At 42.5% G+C, this 21,335-nt stretch overlaps 1 protein-coding gene across 1 annotated transcript in view; it reads left to right on the top strand.

Annotated features, from left to right (window-relative positions):
• Positions 1-21,335, top strand: part of BLM (Bloom syndrome RecQ like helicase) — an 89,940-nt gene that overhangs the window by 54,543 nt on the left and 14,062 nt on the right. The window contains exons 13-17 of the mRNA XM_005694992.3: positions 580-686; positions 2,199-2,359; positions 11,086-11,281; positions 14,642-14,832; positions 19,127-19,274. Of these exons, the coding sequence (XP_005695049.2) occupies positions 580-686; positions 2,199-2,359; positions 11,086-11,281; positions 14,642-14,832; positions 19,127-19,274 (803 nt within the window). The remainder of the gene's footprint in view (positions 1-579; positions 687-2,198; positions 2,360-11,085; positions 11,282-14,641; positions 14,833-19,126; positions 19,275-21,335) is intronic.

The raw sequence follows: 21,335 nt of genomic DNA, 5'->3' as shown, positions 1-21,335 counted from the left end.
CTGCTGATTGTCATTGAGTCCCGTAGACATACCCTCCTTATCACCATTCTTAATCTTCAACCTAGCTTCCAGCTGTGTTTCATTATGTAAGTTGCCAGTAGTTACATTCACTTTAAGACAACTTGATGATTAGGTTTGCACTGTAGAAAACCAGTGCTTAATTTTTTTGTTTTATAATTTTGTTCATTTACTTATTTTGGCTGTGCTGGGTCTTTGTTGCTGCGAGAACTTTTCTCTAGTTTCAGGGAGTGGGGGCAACTCTCTAGTTGTGGTATATGGGCTTTTCATTGCAATGGCTTCTCGTTGTGGAGCATGGGCTGGCCCTAGGGCGCCTGAGCTTCAGCAGTTGCAGCTTCCAGACTCTGGAGCGTAGGCTCAATAGCTGTGGTGCGCAGGCTTGGTTGCTCCAAAGCATGTGAGATCTTCTGGACCAGGGATCAGACCCATGTCTCCTGCATTTGCAGGTACATTCTTTACCACTGAGCCACCAGGGAAGCCCAGTCAGCGTTCAGTTTTTGAAGGTGGCTAAACCTATGTTTTCTCATAATAGTGAAATTTGATGTTTCTGACTTCTTTTAGGTTTAGCATGAGCTTCAACAGACACAATCTAAAATACTACGTGTTACCCAAAAAACCTAAAAAAGTGGCATTTGATTGCTTAGAATGGATCAGAAAGCATCACCCACGTGAGTACAGCCTTATGATGAATTATGTCTAGAAGTGATGTGTCTTTTTAGTACCACAGTTGAATATATAAAATCGTGCATTAAGCATTTCTTTTCTCGTCATGGTAGCACTAACTTGCTGTTTATAGTGCAGAATATTGCAACTCTTTCAGTTCTGAAAATTAGAAAACCTCATTTGGTTTGCTAGCAATAACCCCTGATAAAAAGCCTGTTAAATACCCCTCCTACACACCTGTATCATTCGTGGTTTCAGGCTTTCTTCTGGCTGCCATCAGTGTGTGAATTATGCAACTCTGTTCTAGTGCTTCTCCCCAGTGTGTCTGCCTTTGAGTCCTGTTAACTAAAATGAGACCAAAATTCGTGGTAGTTTTCCATGTAACCTCGTAGGTACTTTTCCATGGAGCACTTTTTGTTGTTGTTGTTAAACATCTCTATTTTATTTTTTTAAATTAGTATACGAATTTGTTTCAGTAAATCAGACAGTACAGAGATAGGTCAAGGAAAAAGTCAGTAATTTCCTTTTCCATACCCCTACCGCCACCCCCCCGCCACCCAGGGAGCTAATATAAATAGCCTTTGTATGTATCTGTACCTTTGGCTCTTCCACAGAGAGATGTCTTTTTCTTTACTGCCTTTTATTTTCCGATTTTTAAAAATAACGTACATACAAACGGCAGTAAATATAATACAGTGAAGAGAATTCAGAAAGGAAGGGAAGAAAGACTCAAAAGACAGACCTTACCATAGGACAAGTTAAGTTACTGTTACCATTTTGGCTCATTTCCTCCCAGTAATTTCTGTGTGTATTTTTCTTTCCACTAGCCTACTGTATATACAGTGTTTCCTACCACTTACCTCTTTTAAATCTTAAACATTTTCTCCTGTCTTTTTAAAAACTTAGAAAACGCTGAATGATTGCTTGTAATTTTCTTTCTTAATTATGTCCTATGTTGGCCCTTAAAATTTTTTTTTAATCTTAAAAACTATAGGGCCTTCCCTGGTGGTCCAGTGGTTAAGACTCTGCACTTCCACCTGCAGGGGGCCAGGGTTCATTCCCTGTTTGGGGAACTAAGATCCTGCATGCTCCACAATGTGGCCAAAAATTATAAACAGAACTTCTTAAATAAGTCCTTGGGTCACTTTATTTCTTCGATTTGTTTCCCAGAAGGAAACTGAGTCAAAAGGAAGGAGAATTTCTAAGGCTCTTGATACATATTACCAGATGCTTTCTACAAAGTCTGTGTAGGAGCGCCTTCCTATTGTATAGCCAGTGAGAAACAGAGCCAGGGTGCCTCCAGGTCCATTTGGAGGAACAGGATTGCAAGTCAAATCTTGTCATTTCCAGCACATGTTATTCCTTGCTTGATTTATTCTACCTATGTGATTCTCCGCTGCTGTCAGAAAACTGAAGGTCTGTTTACAGCTCAGACAATTCTAAGAACATCATGTAAGTTAGGTCGCTGTTTATGTTACATGCCCTCATTTCACAAGACTGTTTTGGTTTCTTGGCAGATGACTCAGGGATAATTTACTGCCTCTCCAGGAGAGAATGTGACACAATGGCTGAAACATTACAGAACGATGGCCTTGCTGCCCTGGCTTATCACGCTGGCCTCAGTGACTCCGCCAGAGATGAAGTACAGCACAAGTGGATTAATCAGGATGGCTGCCAGGTAACATCTATTAACATAAAGGAAACAATGTTTTACAGTATATAAGCCACCTTGGATGGAAAATTGTTTTTACCTTAAAGGTAGTAAACATCAAAATAAGGTGGATTTAAAAGATCTTTGAGACATCTAAAGTTGCTTTTTCTTTCTTAAATTAAAAAAAAAAATTTTTTTATTGGGATGTAATTCACATACCATAAAATTCTCCCTCCCAAAGTTTACAAGTCAGTGGTTTTTAATATATTCACAAGGTTGTGCAACCATTACCACTGTCTAATTCCAGAACATTCCATCATCCCAGAAAGGAACCGCATATCCACTAGCCATCACTCCCCACACCCCCCAACCCCCAGTTCACTAATCTATTAACTACTATTAATCTGTCTCCGTAGAGTTTCTTATCCTGGACATTTCATACAAATGGAATCATACAGAATGCATTCTTCTGTGACAGATTTCTCTTACTTATCATGTTTTCGAGATCTATCCACATTGTAGTGTGTATCAGTACTTGACTCCTTTTTGTGTCTGGATAATATTCCATTGTATGAGGTACCATATTTCTTATCTGTTCATCAGTTGGAAGACATCTGGTTTATATCCACTGTTTAACTCTCACGAATAATGCTTCTGTGCAGGTTTTTATGTAAACATATGTTCAGTTCTGTTGGATAAATACCTAGGAGTGGAGGGACTGCCCTGGTGGTCCAGTGGGTAAGAATCCGCCTGCCAGTGCAGGGGACACGGGTTCCATCCCTGGTCTGGGAAGATTACACACCCCTCGGCGCAACTAAGCCCACGCACCACAGCTACCGAGCCTGTGCTCCGGACCCCTCAAACTGCAACTGCTGACGCCCTCGAGCCTAAACCTGTGCCCCACAACCACAGTGAGGAGCCCAAGCCCCACCACGAAGGGTAGCCCCTGCTCACCACAACTAGAGAAAACCCGAGCACTGCAACAAAGGCCTAGCACAGCCAAAAGTAAATAATCAATTAATTTATAAATAAATACCTAGACGTAGAATTGTTTAGTCATATGCAAACTCACTGTTTAAGGAACTGCCTGTTTTCCAAAGCAATTATAAAGTTAGATGTTCCAGCAATGTGTGAGGTTCCAATGCCTCTACCTCACCAACACTAATTATTGTCCTTTTTTTAAGCTCTATCCATCCTGGTGGATGTAAAGTGGTATCTCATTGTGATTTTACTCGCGTCCCCTAATAACTAGTGATGCCGAGCATCTCCTCCCCATATGACAGATTTGTCACCCCAGTGGATCAAGGAAGAAGCAGAAAACACTCTAGAAAACACTCTAGGCATCCCATACTGTCACTTGGGTAGATCCCTCTGCATACAAGGATGAATCTGAGAATGACTAAACTTTTTTTTTTTGGAGCCCCAAAATTTTCAGCTCATAAAAAAAAGAAATCATTACCCTGAAGATTCAGAAAGAAAGTAACTTTTGAAATTATTTTCTGAGGGAAAATAAAAGGAAGTCTTAGAGGATATCAACTTAATATCCTTAGAAAAATTTAAGAAGACTTGTATGAACTAGAAACAGTTAGCCATAAGAAGATGATATGAAAAGGCTGACATGAAGGGAAAAATAAAAATTCCATGTATGCAAACAAGAAAATGCAAGAAAAAACAAAACAAATAGGATTATATATCAAGACACACATGGTTCAATTCAGTGCAGACATTTTGAATCAATGATGTAGTGAATAACTTGAGAATGTAAAGGGAAAAAGAAACATGAAAATTGAAGGAATAAAAAAAAAAACAAAAAATAGTGGGGTTTTTTTTGCCAAACAGAAAAGTGTTTGGCAACAGGGAGTAATGTTCAGCCTAAAAATAATAAGTGTACCCAAGAATGAAATCAGGAGAGTTGAGTCAATAGAATAGTCAAATGTATTATAAATAAATACATAATAAATATATAAGAAATTAAGAGTCATTTCAGAATCACTGGGGGAAAACTTAGATAATTCAGAATATTTGTTTGATTTACAAAATTGTAAGAAACTGTGGGCCTTAGAAAGCATCACTACGAACAAAGCTAGTGGAGGTGATGGAATTCCAGTTGAGCTATTTCAGATCCTAAAGATGATGCTGTGAAAGTGCTGCACTCAATATGTCAGCAAATTTGGAAAACTCAGCAATGGCCACAGTTCTGGAAAAGTTCAGTTTTCATTCCAATCCCAAAGAAAGGCAATGCCAAAGAATGTTCAAACTACTGCACAATTACACTCATCTCACACGCTAGTAAAGTAATGCTCAAAATTCTCCAAGCCAGGCTTCAGCAATACGTGAACCGTGAACTTCCAGATGTTCAAGCTGGTTTTAGAAAAGGCAGAGGAACCAGAGATCAAATTGCCAACATCCGCTGGATCATCGAAAAAGCAAGAGAGTTCCAGAAAAACATCTATTTCTGCTTTATTGACTATGCCAAAGCCTTTGACTGTGTGGATCACAATAAACTGGAAAATTCTGAAAGAGATGGGAATACCAGACCACCTGACCTGCCTCTTGAGAAACCTATGTGCAGATCAGGAAGCAACCATTAGAACTGGACATGGAACAACAGACTGGTTCCAAATAGGAAAAGGAGTACGTCAAGGCTGTATATTGTCACCCTACTTATCTAACTTATATGTAGAGTACATCATGAGAAACGCTGGGCTGGAAGAAGCACAGGCTGGAATCCAGATTGTTGGGAGAAATATCAATAACTTCAGATATGCAGATGACACCACCCTTATGGCAGAAAGTAAAGAGGAACTAAAAAGCCTCTTGATGAAAGTGAAAGAGGAGAGTGAAAAAGTTGGCTGAAAGCTCAACATTCAGAAAACTAAGATCATGGCATCCGGTCCCATCACTTCATGGGAAATAGATGGGGAAACAGTGGATGACTTTATTTTGGGGGGCTCCCAAATCACTGCAGGTGGTGATTGCAGCCATGAAATTAAAAGACGCTTACTTCTTGGAGGAAAGTTATGACCAACCTAGATAGCATATTCAAAAGCAGAGACATTACTTTGCCAACAAAGGTCTGTCTAGTCAAGGCTGTGGTTTTTCCAGTAGTCATGTATGGATGTGAGAGTTGGACTGTAAATAAAGCTGTGTGCTGAAGAATTGATGCTTTTGAAGTGTGGTGTTGGAGAAGACTCTTGGGAGTCCCTTGGACTGCAAGGAGATCCAACCAGTCCATCCTAAAGGTGATCAGTCCTGGGTGTTCATTGGAAGGACTGATGCTAAAGCTGAGACTCCAATACTTTGGCCACCTCATGCGAAGAGCTGACTCATTTGAAAAGACCTGATGCTGGGAAAGATTGAAGGCAGGAGGAAAAGGGGACAACAGAGGATGAGATGATTGAATGGCATCACCGACTCGATGGACGTGAGTTTGAGTAGACTCCGGGAGTTGGTGATGGACAGGGAGGCCTGGAATGCTGCGGTTCATGGGGTCGCAAAGTCGGACACAACGGAGCAACTGAACTGAACTGAAAAAATTGTATTCGTTAAGATAAAGAAATAGGTTACTCTACAAAGAATGAGAAACAGATTTGCCTGAGGCAGTGTCACTAAATTAAAAAAACAGAAACAGACTATCTCTAGAAGGCTGGAACTGAGGGGTTTCATGCTCAGCTTATTATTTATGTTGAAAACAATAGAATGGCTTTTTCAGATATTTAGAAGTTCAGAAAATACTGGTTTGTCTTCACTGACATAACTATAGATGGCATTCTTTCCAAATTAATATATAACTAATCAAAATTGCACTGTTTTTTTTCCTTTGATGAACTTTTTTGAAAGTTTGCCTGGATGAACATTCAAGTGAAAATAACCAAAAGAATTTGGCAAGAAAATTATAACGCATGAACACTGCCTTTGCAATACATTATAGATCAATGAAACAGAAATCCAAAAATAGACTAGAAACATGTAAAAACAGTATATGATAAGGAAGGCATTTACAATTAATTGGGGAGCTTCCCTGTTGGCTCAGTGGTAAAGAATCCGCCTGCCAGTGCAGAAGACATGGGTGGTCTGGGGAGATTGCACATGCTGTGGAGCAACTAAGCCAACGTATCACAGCTACTGAGCTCATGTGCTGCAGTGCTGCAGCCTGCATGCCCTAGAACCCGTGCTCTGCAACGAGAGACGTCACCGCAGTGAGAAGCCTGCGCACCGCAGCTAGAGAGTAGCTCTCCTCTCCACAGCTAAAGAAAAGCCCGCACAGCAGCACAGACCCAGGACAGTCGAAAGGAAGTAAATTAATTACAGTCTAAAATTAACTGGGGAGCCCCTGGAGAAGGAAATGGCAGCCCACTCCAGTATTCTCACCTGGAGAATTTGATGGACAGAGGCCTGGCAGGCTATAAGTCCATGGGGTCGCAAAGAGTCAGACAAGACCGGGCACCCAGCACAATCGGGAAGGGAAGTTTATTCAGCTTGTGGCACTGGCTACCTGATGGGGAGAATTATCCTGAGTCCTCATATCAAAATTAATTACAGGTAGGGACTTCCCTTGCTGTCCCATGTTGAGACTTCACGCTTCCAAAGCAGGGAGTATGGGTTCAATCCCTGGTCTAAGAACAAAGATTCCACGTACCACGTGACCCCCCCCAAAAAAAAATTACAGGCAAATACAAGTACTGATATTTTTAAATGTGGAAGAGAATCTAAGCTTAAAAAGAAACCCTACAGGAAGTAACTGCTGTAAATGATTGAAAACCTAAACGACTAAACAGTTCTGTATCTATAAACAAAATCGAAAGGCAACAGCGAACAGGGAACTATATCTTCAAAAATAAAACATAATGAAGACCTTGTAAAAATGTGATAAGAGGAGCATGAGTCTCAAATAGTCAGTTACCCGAGGCTGTCGGGAGACAATCGGAAAGAAAGAAATACACATCGGAAAGGGCTAAATACAAGTTTATTTTAAGTGCAACTTTACTAATAATTGAATTAACATTTAAAACAGAGATTTTTACTTTCTGTATTAGCAAACTTTTATTAACTGACAGGAACAGTGTTGTGAGAGGCAATTTCCTATAGTAATCCTGAGACCCTTTCTGGAAAACAATATGATGGACTGTACTCAAATCTGAAACAGGTGTGGAATTTACTTTAGTGTTATTTTTAATAATAAATGTTCTGAGACTGTGATTGCTTATATTGCAGTACATTCCTGCCATTAAAAATGGTTTATGAAGAATTTTTTAATGGTATGAAAAGGTTGGAATGTTAACGATAGATGAATGCTGGAAAAAATATAATTCAAAACTGTGTAATCTCAACCATAAAAAAATCGGATAGAAAATTGATAAGAAAAAAGAAATCAGTCAATTTGTTTGATTTCTTTAATTCTTTATATATATGTACGTGCTCAATTGCTCAGTCATGTCCGACTTTTTGTGACCCCATGGACTGTGGCCCGCCAGGCTCCTTTGTCCGTGGAATTCTCCAGCCAAGAATACTGGATTGGCTTGTCATTTCCTACTCCAGGGGATCTTCCCAACCTAGGAATCGAACCTGAGTCTCCACCATTGCAGGCAAATTCTTTACCACTACACTACCTGGGAAGCCCCTTTATATTCTACAATATACATATTTTTATATTTAAACACTTTGATCAATTAATTCAGTTTTTTCAATCTAATTGTTTCTGCCTCAGAGCAGCTAATCCTCATAGTCAAGGTGTAATAACCAACTGGGCAGCCTTGATCTTAATAGATTTGTGAGACAGAATAAAACTTGATTGTTTTTCTTCACAAAGAAATGATGGTTCCCTGAAATTTTGAAAGCCACACAGATATAAAGAAGGAATTATCAGTTCAACAAAGCCAGTGTTCCCAGTTACGAGAAGTAGAGAGGCTCAGGAAGAGGGGGTGTCATTGTCACCTCGGGAGCCTGCGCGCTCCCTGGAAGGGCTGTGCCGAGCAGACCCTGGGAGGTGCACCCAGGCTTTCTGGAGACCTGTGGGCTGGCACAGCTCGCTCCACAGCCTCTCCACCTGCTCTCCCACCTCTCGAGGCTGCGGTAGACCTTCCCTTTCCAGGGAGACTCACCTTTGATCACAGTGCCGTAAATTTCAGTGGGTGGATAACCTGAAGAACAGCCGTCGGCGCTCCCGGTGTGGGTGAGCGCTCTGTCGGCCCTCCGCATGCTCCGGGCTGTGCTGTTCCTGGGTCTGGTACTCACAGTGACTGAAATCATGTCTCTAGCCTCAGTCTGGCTGCCACATCGTCCAGCTGTTTTTTGAAATACTCTTCTTGAAGTAGCAATTCATCTTTTTAGGTCCTAAAAAAAGGCTTGCAGCTTTATTTGTGTTATGTAATTTTGCCTGGAGATCCAGTGTCTTCAGCTGGGTTATAGGTCCTAAATTTGCCATTGAAACAGATAGGCTTGAAGATGATTTTTTACTAAAAACTGATTTATCAGGCTCCTGAAATTTAAGTGCCACTTTGCTTCCACTGAGTAACTTGCATAGGCCAAGATCCACAGTCTCTAGTCTTTTTTTCTTTTTTAGTATAAATAACTCTCAGAATTTTTGCCCATCTGAGTTCCAATAAAAAAATTCACAAATTTTGACCCTGAAACCAGCTGATGAGTAAAAAGAACCGGTATGGGATCAGCTAGAAAAACGGTTAGTAAGCCCTGGAGCAGGTGAGAACACCACTGTTCCTGAGCCACTGGAAAAGCTAGCAGCAGTGGCCCCGACATCCCAGCCCTGGGAACTCCCAGAGCTTCAGAGCAGCATGGTTACCAGGGCATTGTGGGTATCATGGCCGTGTGAGCACTGCTCTTGCACATCCACATCAAAAAAATGAGAGCGCAAATAGTGGCAACACATCGAGAGGCACCTGCCGTTGACCCTGGCTCCTGTGGTGATGACGCTTAGTCACGCAAGCAGGGGCCCGCCACACCAAGCTCCTCCCTGCCTTCTTGGGTCTGAACAGGGTTGCAAATTAACAACACGAAAATCTCTAATTCAGCTCAGTTTGTCGCTTAGTCGTGTCCAACTCTTTACGACACCATGAATTGCAGCACGACAGGCCTCCCTGTCCATCACCAACTCCCGGAGTTCACTCAAACTCATGTTCATCGAGTCGGTGATGTCATCCAGCCATCTCATCCTCTGTCGTCCCCTTCTGCTGCCCCCAGTCCCTCTCAGCATCAGAGTCTTTTCCAGTGAGTCAACTCTTCACATGAGGTGGCCAAAGTATTGGAGTTTCAGCTTTAGCATCAGTTCTTCCAAAGAACACCCAGGACTGATCTCCTTTAGAATGGACTGGTTGGATCTCCTTGCAGTCCAAGGGACTCTCAAGAGTCTTCTCCAACACCACACTTCAAAAGCATCAATTCTTCAGCGCTCAGCTTTCTTCACAGTCCAACTCTCACATCCATACATGACCACTGGAAAAACCATAGCCTTGGCTAGACAGACCTTTGTTGGCAAAGTAATGTCTCTGCTTTTTAATTTGCTATCTAGGTTGGTCATAACTTTCCTTCCAAGGAGTAAGTGTCTTTTAATTTTAAGACTGCAGTCACCATCTGCAGTGATTTTGGAGCCCCAAAAATAAAGTCACCCACTGTTTCCACTGTTTCCCCATCTATTTCCCATGAAGTGATGGGACCAGATGCCATGATCTTAATTTCTGAATGTTAAGCTTTAAGCCAATTTTTTCACTCTCCTCTTTCACTTTCGTCAAGAGGCTTTTTAGTTCCTCTTCACTTTCTTCCATAAGGGTGGTGTCATCTGCATATCTGAGGTTATTGGTATTTCTCCCAACAATCTGGATGCCAGCTTGTGCTTCTTCCAGCCCAGCGTTTCTCATGATGTACTCTGCATAGAAGTTAAATAAGCAGGGGGACAATATACAGCCTTGATGCACTCCTTTTCCTATTTGGAACCAGTCTGTTGTTCCATGTCCAGTTTTAATTGTTGCTTCCTGATCTGCATATAGGTTTCTTAAGAAGCAGGTCAGGTGGTCTGGTATTTCCATCTCTTGAAGAATTTTCCACAGTTTATTGTGATCCACACAGTCAAAGGCTTTAGCATAGTCAATCAAGCAGAAATAGATGTTTTTCTGGAACTCTCTTGCTTTTTCGATGATCCAGCGGATGTTGGCAATTTGATCTCTGGTTCCTCTGCCTTTTCTAAAACCAGCTTGAATATCTGGAAGTTCACGGTTCACGTACTGCTGAAGCCTGGCTTGGAGAATTTTGAGCATTACTTTACTAGCGTGTGAGATGAGTGCAACTGTGCGGTAGTTTGAGCATTCTTTGGCATTGCCTTTCTTTGGGACTGGAATGAAAACTGACCTTTTCCTAATTAGTCATGCTCAATAATGAAACCAAGTTATTAGAATCTTGTATAGAGTACATTTCAAAGTAAAAGAGAGGAAGACTTCTTGGTGATCCAGTGCGAGGGACACGGGTTTGATCCCTGATCTGGGAAGATTATATGGGCAACTAAGCCCGTGCGCACCTGCTGAGCCCATGTGCTGTAACTACTGAGCCCGCATTCTAGATCCCAAGAGCGGCAACTAGAAAAAGCCCAAGCATAGCCATGAAGACCCAGGGCAGCCGAAAATAAATAACAAAATTACTTTTTAAAAAACTAAGTAAAATAGAGGATGAAGCTTTTCAAAGCATCTATTATTAAAGTGTTCATTCAGATGCATTAAGAGCCTCACTGGCTTTTGCTTTTACGTCAGGTTATCTGTGCGACAATTGCCTTTGGAATGGGCATCGACAAACCGGACGTGCGCTTTGTGATCCACGCCTCCCTCCCGAAGTCTGTGGAGGGTTACTACCAAGAGTCTGGCCGAGCGGGAAGAGACGGGGAGATCTCTCACTGCATACTCTTCTACAACTACCATGACGTGACCCGGCTGAAGAGGCTTATCCTGAGTAAGCTGAGCTCCCTGGGGGACCTGTGCTGTCCCACTCAGTCCCATGACTGTCGTCCACCCCCGCATCACGGTGCTTTTGGTCCAGTGTTCCTTAAATTAGAGATGCTTACGTAGATATGGAAGTTTTATTTTAGGTCATCTTTATGATAAAGATGTTGTTCAACATGTTGAAGACTGGAAAATTTCCAAACCAGGTCTTGAATGCAGTCCAATCCTAAGAAATAACTCTAGTTACTAATTTCCTTTGTATCCTTCCAGGCCCATTTTCTGCCTGGATCCTTGTATATAACATATATTTCAGACATGCAGAAAAGTAAAATGGAAAAACTAATGAGCTATCATGTACCCCCATCCAGGTTAGGAAATAAACCCCCTATAGATAGAGCCCTCTCATATCCCATCTCTTGACTTCCACATTGGAGTTAAACAGTATCTTTTTATTTTTAATGATTTTTTAAAAATTATTTTAAAATTGCTTTACATTTTAGGCAATATCTTATATTTGATACTTTCTTTCCCAAATGCAGGTATTTCACAGTGTAAATGCTATTATATTATGTGTGTTCCCCACGCCCCCCACCACCGCCCCGAAGTATTGTTGAGTCATTCAGGTGCACAACACAGGGATTTAAAGGTTATTCTCTATTTATAGTGAAAGAAAGTGAAGTTACTCAGTCATGTCCAACTCTTTGTGACCCCATGGACTGTAGCCTACCAGGCTCCTCCATCCGTGGGATTTTCCAGGCAAGGGTACTGGAGTGGGTTGCCGTTTCCTTCTCCAGGGGATCTTCCCGCCTCAGGAATCAAACCCTGGTCCCCCATATTGCAGGCAAATGCCTTACCCTCTGAGCCACCAGGGAAGCCCACTCTATTTATAGTTATATAAATGTGCTTTATTGACCAGATTTTTTTCTAGTCAACACCAGGGTGTAACTGTGATTTCAACTAGTACACATAGCTTGACTATATAGAATTCTATAGAATCATTCCTTGTTTATTGAACCGTCCCCTTTTAATAGATAAGTAAACTTGCCTGTTTTGAGACCACTTTTGAAGGAACTCTGGCAAAGATACTGAGTGTGTGAAATGACGCTTACCAAGTTCTGTGCCAGATAATGTTGACCTGTTTTGCTCATAACCGGTAGCAAGGGCAGGGTCCTAACCATTGGACTGCCAGGGAATTCCCAACCACTGGCTTTAGAGATAGAGTTAGTCCGAAGAGAAAAGTGAACTTCAGGAAGGTTTTGTAATTTGCTCGCAACGGCAGCAGCAGCGGTAGCAGAGAGAGGAGTCATGGTGATGATAATGTTTTCTTAGCACTTACTTACTGTATGCCACTGTCTTGAATGCTTTATGTACATCACTTAATGTTCACAAGATCCCTAAGAGACACTACTCTTACTCTCCTCATTTTACAGAAGAATTTCCTCGAAATACAGAGCCAGATAAGTGGCAGAGCCCTGGTGGAATCCAGGTTCATCTGAATCCAAGAGTCACCTCCCTTGCACTATACCAAGATCATTCTCAGTGAAAAAGTGAAACTTTTAAACTTAGTGTGTCCAAAAAAGTGAAACTTTAAAACTTAGTGTGTTTTTGAAAAGAACCTATATTAAGTTAGGTCCAAATAATTTAGTAAGTATTTAAACCCTAAATACTTAGAAGTCATCTGAGAAAAATAATACTCATAAAGCAGAAAAAAAATTTTTTTATTTCCTTTTTAACAAACCACAGTTGCTTATGAATGAAAATTATGAACATGTTGTTCTCAAACCTTGGAATCAGAATAGACACTACCACCCTCATTTCCTGTTTCAGGTTGAGTTTTTTGGAGGTAAAGACTCATTTGAAAAGACCCTGATGCTGGGAAAGAGTTAGGGCAGGAGGAGAAGGGGACGACAGAGGATGAGATGGTTGGATGGCATCACCGACTCAATGGACGGTTTGGGTGAACTCCGGGAGTTGGTGATGGACAGGGAGGCCTGGCGTGCTGCGGTTCATGGGGTCGTAGAGTCGTACACAACTGAGCGACTGAACTGAACTGGACTGAATTGTGTTCATTAGCAACTGCCAAAGTTTTAACTTCACAATGTCATTTAGAGGAACTTCCTTGGTGGTCCAATAGTTAAGACTCTCTGCTTCCAGTGCAGGCGGTGAGAGTTTGATCCCTGGTCAGGGAACTAAGATGCCACATGCTGCCTGGCACGGCCAGGAAAACAAAAAATTAAATAAAAAACAGTAACAAGATCATCAGAAGGAAAGTAGCACATCATGAGAGCTTCCCTGGTGGCTTAGTGGTAAAGAACCCACATACCAATGTAGGAGAGGCAGGTTCAATCTCTGGACTGGAAAGATCCTCTGGAGAAGGAAATGGCAACCCACTCCAGTATTCTTGTCTGGGAAATCCATGGACAGAGGAGCCTGACGGACTACAGTCTGTAGGGTCACAAGAGTTGGACACAACTTAGTGACTAAACAACAAACTTATTGTGAACTAGCCCAAACTTGTTGTGTGTGTGGAGTTCAACAGATGTTAGTTGTTGCTGTGTTTCCCTCGAGTTTAAAATATCGACCAGCAGCCGTGTGCACTCGTTGCAGCACCCACCCTGGCCTAGGAGGTCCTTCGCACACAGTTTCAGAACCAATGGCTTCACCACTTTGATCTCAAATACTCCAGAAGATGCGCAGCCCACTGCCACAGCCCCAGACCCTGCTCACTCTGGATGCTAGGTTTAGTTCATGCTTGTCTTGATAAACGTAGTAAATATAGTTCAGATAGTTACCATTGGGAATAATGAAGAGATGCAAAATGTTTTCAGCTACTCCTGACAACCTGTGTTTATTCCTGTAAAACTAGATTCTTGGTTGTTGTTGTTTGGTCCCTCAGTTGTGTTTGACTCTTTGCAACCCCCTGGACTGTAGCATGCCAGGGTTCCCTGTCCTTCACCATCTCCCAGAGTTTGCTCAAACTCATGTCTAGTGAGTTGGTGATGCCATCCAACCATCTCGTCGTCTGTCATCCCCTTCTCCTCCTGCTTTCAGTGTTTCCCTGCATCAGGGTCTTTTCTAATGAGTTGGCTTTTCGCATCAGGTGGCCAAAGTATTGGAGCTTCAGCTTCAGCATCAGTCCTTCCAATGAATATTCAGGGTTGATTTCCTTTAGGATTGACTGGTTTGATCTTACTGTTCAAGGAACTTTCAGGAGTCTTCTCTTGAGATAATCTTGGAGATGAACATAAACATTCAGTTAATTATAATGTAAATATTTAGAATTATAGGAATCTATTTTAAATACTTCTGTGATATATTCAGTTTTTCTACCTTAATAAGTATGTTTTACTGTGTTCTTCATCTCTTTTAGTGGAAAAAGATGGAAACCGTCATACACGAGAGACCCACTTCAATAATTTATATAGCATGGTTCATTACTGTGAAAATATAACAGAATGTAGGAGAATACAGCTTTTGGCTTACTTTGGCGAAAATGAATTTAATCCTCATTTTTGTAAGAAATACCCAGATGTTTCATGTGATAACTGCTGTAAAACAAAGGTAAAATAAGCAAGTTTTAAATTCTTTGTAATAAGGAAATTGCCAAGATTTTCTTTTTCTTCTCCTAATTTAGAAAAGTTAGTACAGGTTAGACTGCAGTAAAGTCGGCCCTAAAGAGTTTAACAAGGAAACAGTGGATTCCTCCTCATGTTATTTGGAAATAGAAACATTTTGATAATAATTCTCATACCCTTAGAATTGACATACCCTTAGAATTCAAAGCCTGTTTAAAAAATATATACTGTACCTGTTTCAGTGATTATAGGATATTTTAGAGATGTCATTAATCTATAAATTTCCAAAAAGATCCAATATGGGCAGCTAGAATAATTTCCATTCAATTGTAATTACATTTAAGCATCCCATTCTCAAAAGGGTTATAACTAGTATAGTTATGTGTTTGAATTCAGATCAATTAGATTACTCTGTAAATTGGTTTTAAAAAACTATAAAGAATAATAGCAATAGCTTCGAGATGAGTTTGCTATCATCTCATAAAAACAACCTTGGGAGGTGGTTAAATTCAATCCTTGTCTTCTCTACTTCACAGTTTATGGAGCATTTTCTTGTTTTATGTATTACTTGAAATGTCTGTGCAAGGTGCTAGGGATTCACAGACAGGAGAGACAGACATGTTTGTGTTCGTATCGTTGTGATACTGTGTCATAAGTCCAGTTACAGATAGGCAGCACTAGCCGAGCAGAGGGCAATTTACTCTCTCTCTCTGGATTCCCGGCCATCTCCACCCACCACGCCCCACTCTGTAGATGTTGCTAATCTGTTCACTCATTCAACAAATATTTGTTGAGTGCCTGCTCTGTGATAGACACTGTTCTAGGAGTTTGGGATATATCACCAAACAACATATGAAGATCCCTAACTCTTGTGGAGCTCACTTTCAAGCAGAGGAAGGCTGAATAAAGACAATATACGTTATAAGTACATGTGAAGAGGGAAATTGTTGCTGTTCAGTCGCTCAGTCATGTCCGACTCTTTGAGACCCCATGAACTGCAGCCAAGTTACCCTGTCCTTCACCATCTCCTGAAGTTTGCTCAAACTCATGTCCATTGAGTTGATGGTGCCATTCAACCATCTCATCCTCTATCGCCCTCTTCTCGCCCTGCCCGCCTTCTTTCCCGGTATCAGGGTCTTTTGAAGAGGGAAGAGCCTTGGTGAAAAGTACAGCAGTATAAGGAGTCAGGAATGATAATGGGATTCAGGCGGCAGTGGCCCTAGGAAGTCCTATTACAAGGATGAGAGGGGAGTTTAGCTGAGCAGCTCTCAAATATGGGTATTCTTGGCAGGAGCCAAGACGAAAGGCCCTGGGTTGGGGATGTGCCTGTATGTTTGAGAGATAGCAAGGGAACTCACAAGCTTGCCCGGGGCTAAGAGTTAGTCAGGGGAAAGGTAACAGCCAGCCATAGCATTATCTGGAGGGCGGAGAGACTAGCCAAGTGGAGCAACCCTCAGCAGAGACCTATTGGCAGGGAAGATCAGGAGTTTGGCCTGGGGCACAGTGAGTTAGACGCTCTTAGATTCAGGAATTCTGAAAGGAGGCTGGTGATACCATAACTAGGAGTGGTTGGCCTGGGGGTTGGATTGAAAGTCATGAAAGCAGATGCAATCTTCAGTGGTTTTTGTTTACATGGAAAGGAAGAAAATTACAGCCCTGGTACTTCAAGAGCCAGAGGAGAAGAGGAAGAATTAGGAAAGGAGACCAGAAAAGAGAACAAGTGAGGCAGGAAGAAGAGCAAGGCAACTAAGTGTGGAAGAGCTTCCGGGAAAAGGGAGTGCTCCCTGGTCACGCACTGCTGCCAAGCCCCGCATCATAAGGACCAAGACGTCCCCATGAACGCAGCCCCACAGAAGTACGGGACCTGGACATGACCAGTTTCAGTGGAGAGGGGCCGAGCTGTGTGCTTATGGAAAATTCTTTCAAGTTTTGTTTCAGGGATGAACAGAGAAACAATAGCTGCCAGGGGAGCTAGAGTCAAGAAAAGACAGGAGAAATGCTGTAGTTGTGTGCTGAAAGGAACGCACCTACGGAGGATGGAAGCCGATGTGTGTGGAGGGAAGATGTGCCGCAGCAGGGTCCCTGGGTTGGCGAGCGGGGCTGGGAGCACGTCGAGGGCACCAAGGTGGGTTCAGACAGGAGCCTGGATAGTTCATCTGTAACGACAGATGTAGAGGAGGGAGTTTGCGGAAGCTTTCTTCCCGCCGATTCCGTTTCCTCAGCAAAGTAGGAAACAAGGAGTGTGCAGGAAGCAAGAGTGTGAAATCAGACAGGGGCCACAGACTTACCTTACAGGGCCTGAGAGCAGACATTCCAGGCCTCGTGGGCAGTCTCTGTCCCAGCTACTGAGACATTCCAGGCCTTGTGGGCAGTCTCTGTCCCAGCTACTGAGCTCTGCCGTTTTAGCCTGAAAGGGGACATAAAGCACAATAAATACAGCGATTTCCTGTGGTCGTATTTTGATAAAAGTTGATTTACAAAAGCAGGTGTATAGCACATGGGCCATAGTTTGCTGACTCCCATTCTAAGAGAATGGCAGAAGGATAGACCACACATGTGTCATGATCACCAAAGGGTGCACTTGAGGTCTGTGGCCCTGTGTTGAAAGTGAAAGTCAGTTCAGTTCAGCAGCTGTGTCCGACTCTGCGACCCCATGGACTGCAGCACGCCTGGCTTCCCCGTCCATCACCAACTCCTGGAGCTTGCTCAGGCTCATGCCCATCGAGTTGGTGAAGCCATGAAGTCAAAAGTGAAAACAGCACAGTTGTCCGTGTGTTTCTCCAGCCAGGTGTAGCTACAGGCATGAAGTGGCGGAGAGTGGGATGTAATGTGTCTGTCAAACTAGGAGACATAAGGGCAAGGGAGTTGAAGGTGGTGTGTGAAAGATGGTGTTACAATTTTTAAAAAGAAGAGAGAGATTGGCTCTGGGATATCAACTGAATATCTTAGTACTTAGAGAACATCTAAGGGTGTGGATCAATGGCTGGGCAGTCCCGGTGGATTGTTGGAGTCAGCATAGTAGCTGGCCAGAGTTTGAAAGATAAGAGGTGATGGTCAGAGAACAGAGCGTTGCTGGTATTAGTAAGACTAAGGTAGTGGGTGTGACCATCAGAGTGAGTGGCCGACATTTGTGGAGAATGGGATCATTAGAGCACAGGAGATCGAGTTGCCCAAGGCCAACACGTGGGAGAATCATTTCTGTGTACTAAGTCACCAAGAATTAAGGCAGGAGTCAGGTTGGAGAGAGTGATGGGGGCACTCTCCCGTGACAATGCCAGATAGAGCCTCAGAATCACTACCAGTTGTTAGTATAGGATGAAGAACCCGCCTGTCTCCAGCACTGTGGGGTTGAGCAAGGATTAGCAGGTAGAGGGACTGCTCATACAGAAGCACGATGCCGCTTCTGAGAACTGCAGGTGCTCGGCATTGCTGTGATGTGACGAGAGTAAAACATCACATAGAAATGGGGGCTTCAAGAGGAAGGCGGGGGGGCTTTCCTGGTGGTCCAGTGGGCGAGTCCACCTGCCAGTGCAGGAGCCTCGAGTCCAGTCCCGGTCCAAGAAGACCCCACATGCTGCAGATCAGCCACGCCCGGGCTCCACAGCCACTGAACCCTTGTGCTGCAGCCACCGAAGCCCACGCTCTGCAGCAAGAGTGGCCGCCGCAGTGAGAGGCCAGCACGCTGCAGTGAAGAGGAGCCCCCCCTCACCAAGCGCAGCTAGAGAAAACCCACAGTGAAGACCCGGCCAAGCCAAAAAAGAGGATAAAAATAAATAAAGTGCAAAGAGCAAAGGGAAAAAGTGGTTGGCAGAGTTTGGAGACGACTGAGGGCTATGAGAAAGGAAACTGACTGGAAATAACAAAAAGGATTGACTGTGGCACCAGAGACCCAAAGGACATCAGAACTCACACATTTGCATGGTTAGACAATGGTTTCATTCCAGAGGTCACCATACAGTAAGTGACAGAGAGTATGAAGGATTTGGAGGAAAAAGGCTGTTTCTACCCGCAGAGCGCTTTCCGATAACTAACTGTGGACTAATGAAATAGGTGCCGTAGACTGCTAGTCGTTCTAGACGCAAGGTTAGTCTGGAAACGCAGAAAAGAAGGACACTCGCACCTTGCTTAGTTTTGGGTCTTGGTTTTAGTATGGAAATGGCATGTTGTGGGACTATTTCAGTTAGTATTAAACCCTAGCAATCTAGGTATTATCTTAATTATAAAGAGAACAATAAAAGGTAATAAATAAATGTAAAAAGGTAATCTCTTTTTATTCATAGGACTTTAAGACAAAAGATGTGACTGATGATGTGAAAAATATTGTAAGATTTGTTCAAGAACACAGTTCATCTCAGGGAACAAGAAATGTAAAGCATATAGGTCCTTCTGGGAGGTTTACTATGAACATGCTGGTCGACATTTTCTTGGGTAAGTCAGCTGTTTTATCGTTTGAATTACATCAATTAAAATTGAACATTAAAGAAGTCATTACAGCTACATAGAAACACCTCTATTGTCATTTTCTTACTGAATTTAAGGGCTTTAGAATAAAAGCCTTTTAGAGTAATGAAAGAAGCCATTTTATGCATTATAACAGTTGTTTTTATAGAGTTTATATAAGTCACTAAAATGAGTTTTCACAAATGAAAAAAAAATAAGAAAGCTCATGCAGTTTCATCTGAGTGAGTGGGCTTCTAGTTTGGGACGGCAGCTTGAGCATTAAGTATCTGTCTTCTTTTTTCTTCCTTGAGGGCCTTTTAAAATAGTAGCGAGGAAATAGAAGGAGGATTCAATCCATAACAGCATAGAGAACCACAAAGAGACCATTATCAGATTAGAAGTGTTAAAAATCTTTTACAAAATGGGTGGAAGCATATTGATAGATGGAATGAAATTCGATAAATCACAGAGCGAATAAATGTAGGAGAAAGCAACGGCCAAGGGACTGTCAACCAGGCGGAATGCCATTGTCACCAGGCCCCAGACCTGGAGGCGTAGAGGCCTAGGGGTAGACGTGAAAGCAGGGGAGCTCCAGATAGAAGGGGACAGTTGGGAGGAAGTCTGCTCACAGGAGAACTGCATGGAATACCCCCTGCAACCAATTCTAGAACAGAGATAGACTGCCTGAGGAGCAGAAAGACAGCCAAGCTGGGGCTACCCAGCACGTTTACCCTAAAACAAACCTGATGACTGGACATCCCATTTCAAGGGAGGAATTTGGGGGGAAATAGATGTCGATACAAAATAATAAGAAATCCACTTTAAAAGTCTGATCTGGTCCCTGAAGAGTAAATATAAATAGATAGTCAAGAAAAGGCCAGAGGCCTCCCTGGTGGTCCAGAGGCTAAGATTTTGTGCTCCCAGTGCAGGGAATCCGGGTTCGATCCCTGGTCAGGGAGCTAGAGCCCACATGCCCTAACTGAGAGCTTACATGCCACAAAGAAAAAAGAGAGAAAGGCCAAAGAAGTAACATATTTGATCCTGGGGATAGAGATAATTTAGAAAATAGGCAGTACTCCTGGGGAGACAGGAAGGGGAACTCTTCATTAGTATCTTCACGAAGACAAATAATAATAGAATGTTATGATGTCTTGGATGGTAAAGAATCCACCTGCAGCGCGGGAGACCTGGGTTCGATCCCTGGGTTGGGAAGATCCCGTGGAGGAGAGCATGGCAACCCACCCCAGTATTCTTGCCTGGAGAATTCCATGGACAGAGGAACCTGGTGGGCTGTAGTCCATGGGGTCACAGTCGGACATGACTGAACAACTTTCATTTGTATGGAAAAGAAAGAAAGATGGAGAAAGAGCTGTTAAAAATTATAAATGATTGACAAAGTAAATTTAGTAGAAAGGCTGGAAGACAACATCAAGAAAATTTTCTGAAGACCTCAGCAAAAATATATGGAAAATGTGAGAGAGAAAATACAGATCAATTCTTAGGAAATGTGAAATCTGACAGAATTTTGAAATAGGAAATAAACCAACGGTAAAAGGAAATTTCTCAGAAAAGGAAAAAAGCCTTAATTGCCCACTGGGGGAGTTCCCTAGTGGTTAGGATTTGGCACTGTCACTTCCATGGCCTGGGTTCAATCCCTGGTCAGGGAACTGAGGTCCCACAAGCTGTGTGGTGTGCCAACATTTAAATTAAGAAAAAAAAAAAAAAAAAGCCTGCTTAATGCAAAATAAATGCTTTATAAGATGACATTTAAGAATACCAAGAGTAAAAAAATAAAAATAATTAAAAAAAAGAATACCAAGAGTAAAGAGATGTTAGGGAGGAAAAGCCTTTTCTCCATTCTCTTACAGTTAGGGGAGGCAGATTAGCAAGAGAAAGGACAGATTTAATCAGATATGTAATGGGAGTTCATGGAAAATGTGACTCAAAGGAGCCATTAGAATCTGAGGCTTAGCTACCATTTTAATAGGGGAAGGAGAGGCAGGAAGGGTTAGGAGGAAACATGATTTGGGGAGTAGCGGGGGCGGGGGG

The sequence above is a fragment of the Capra hircus genome, chromosome 21 (genome assembly GCF_001704415.2).
Source record: "Capra hircus breed San Clemente chromosome 21, ASM170441v1, whole genome shotgun sequence".
Taxonomy (NCBI): domain Eukaryota; kingdom Metazoa; phylum Chordata; class Mammalia; order Artiodactyla; family Bovidae; genus Capra; species Capra hircus.
Note: the sequence above shows the minus strand (reverse complement) of the source record. Positions and strands in the feature narration are given on the sequence as shown.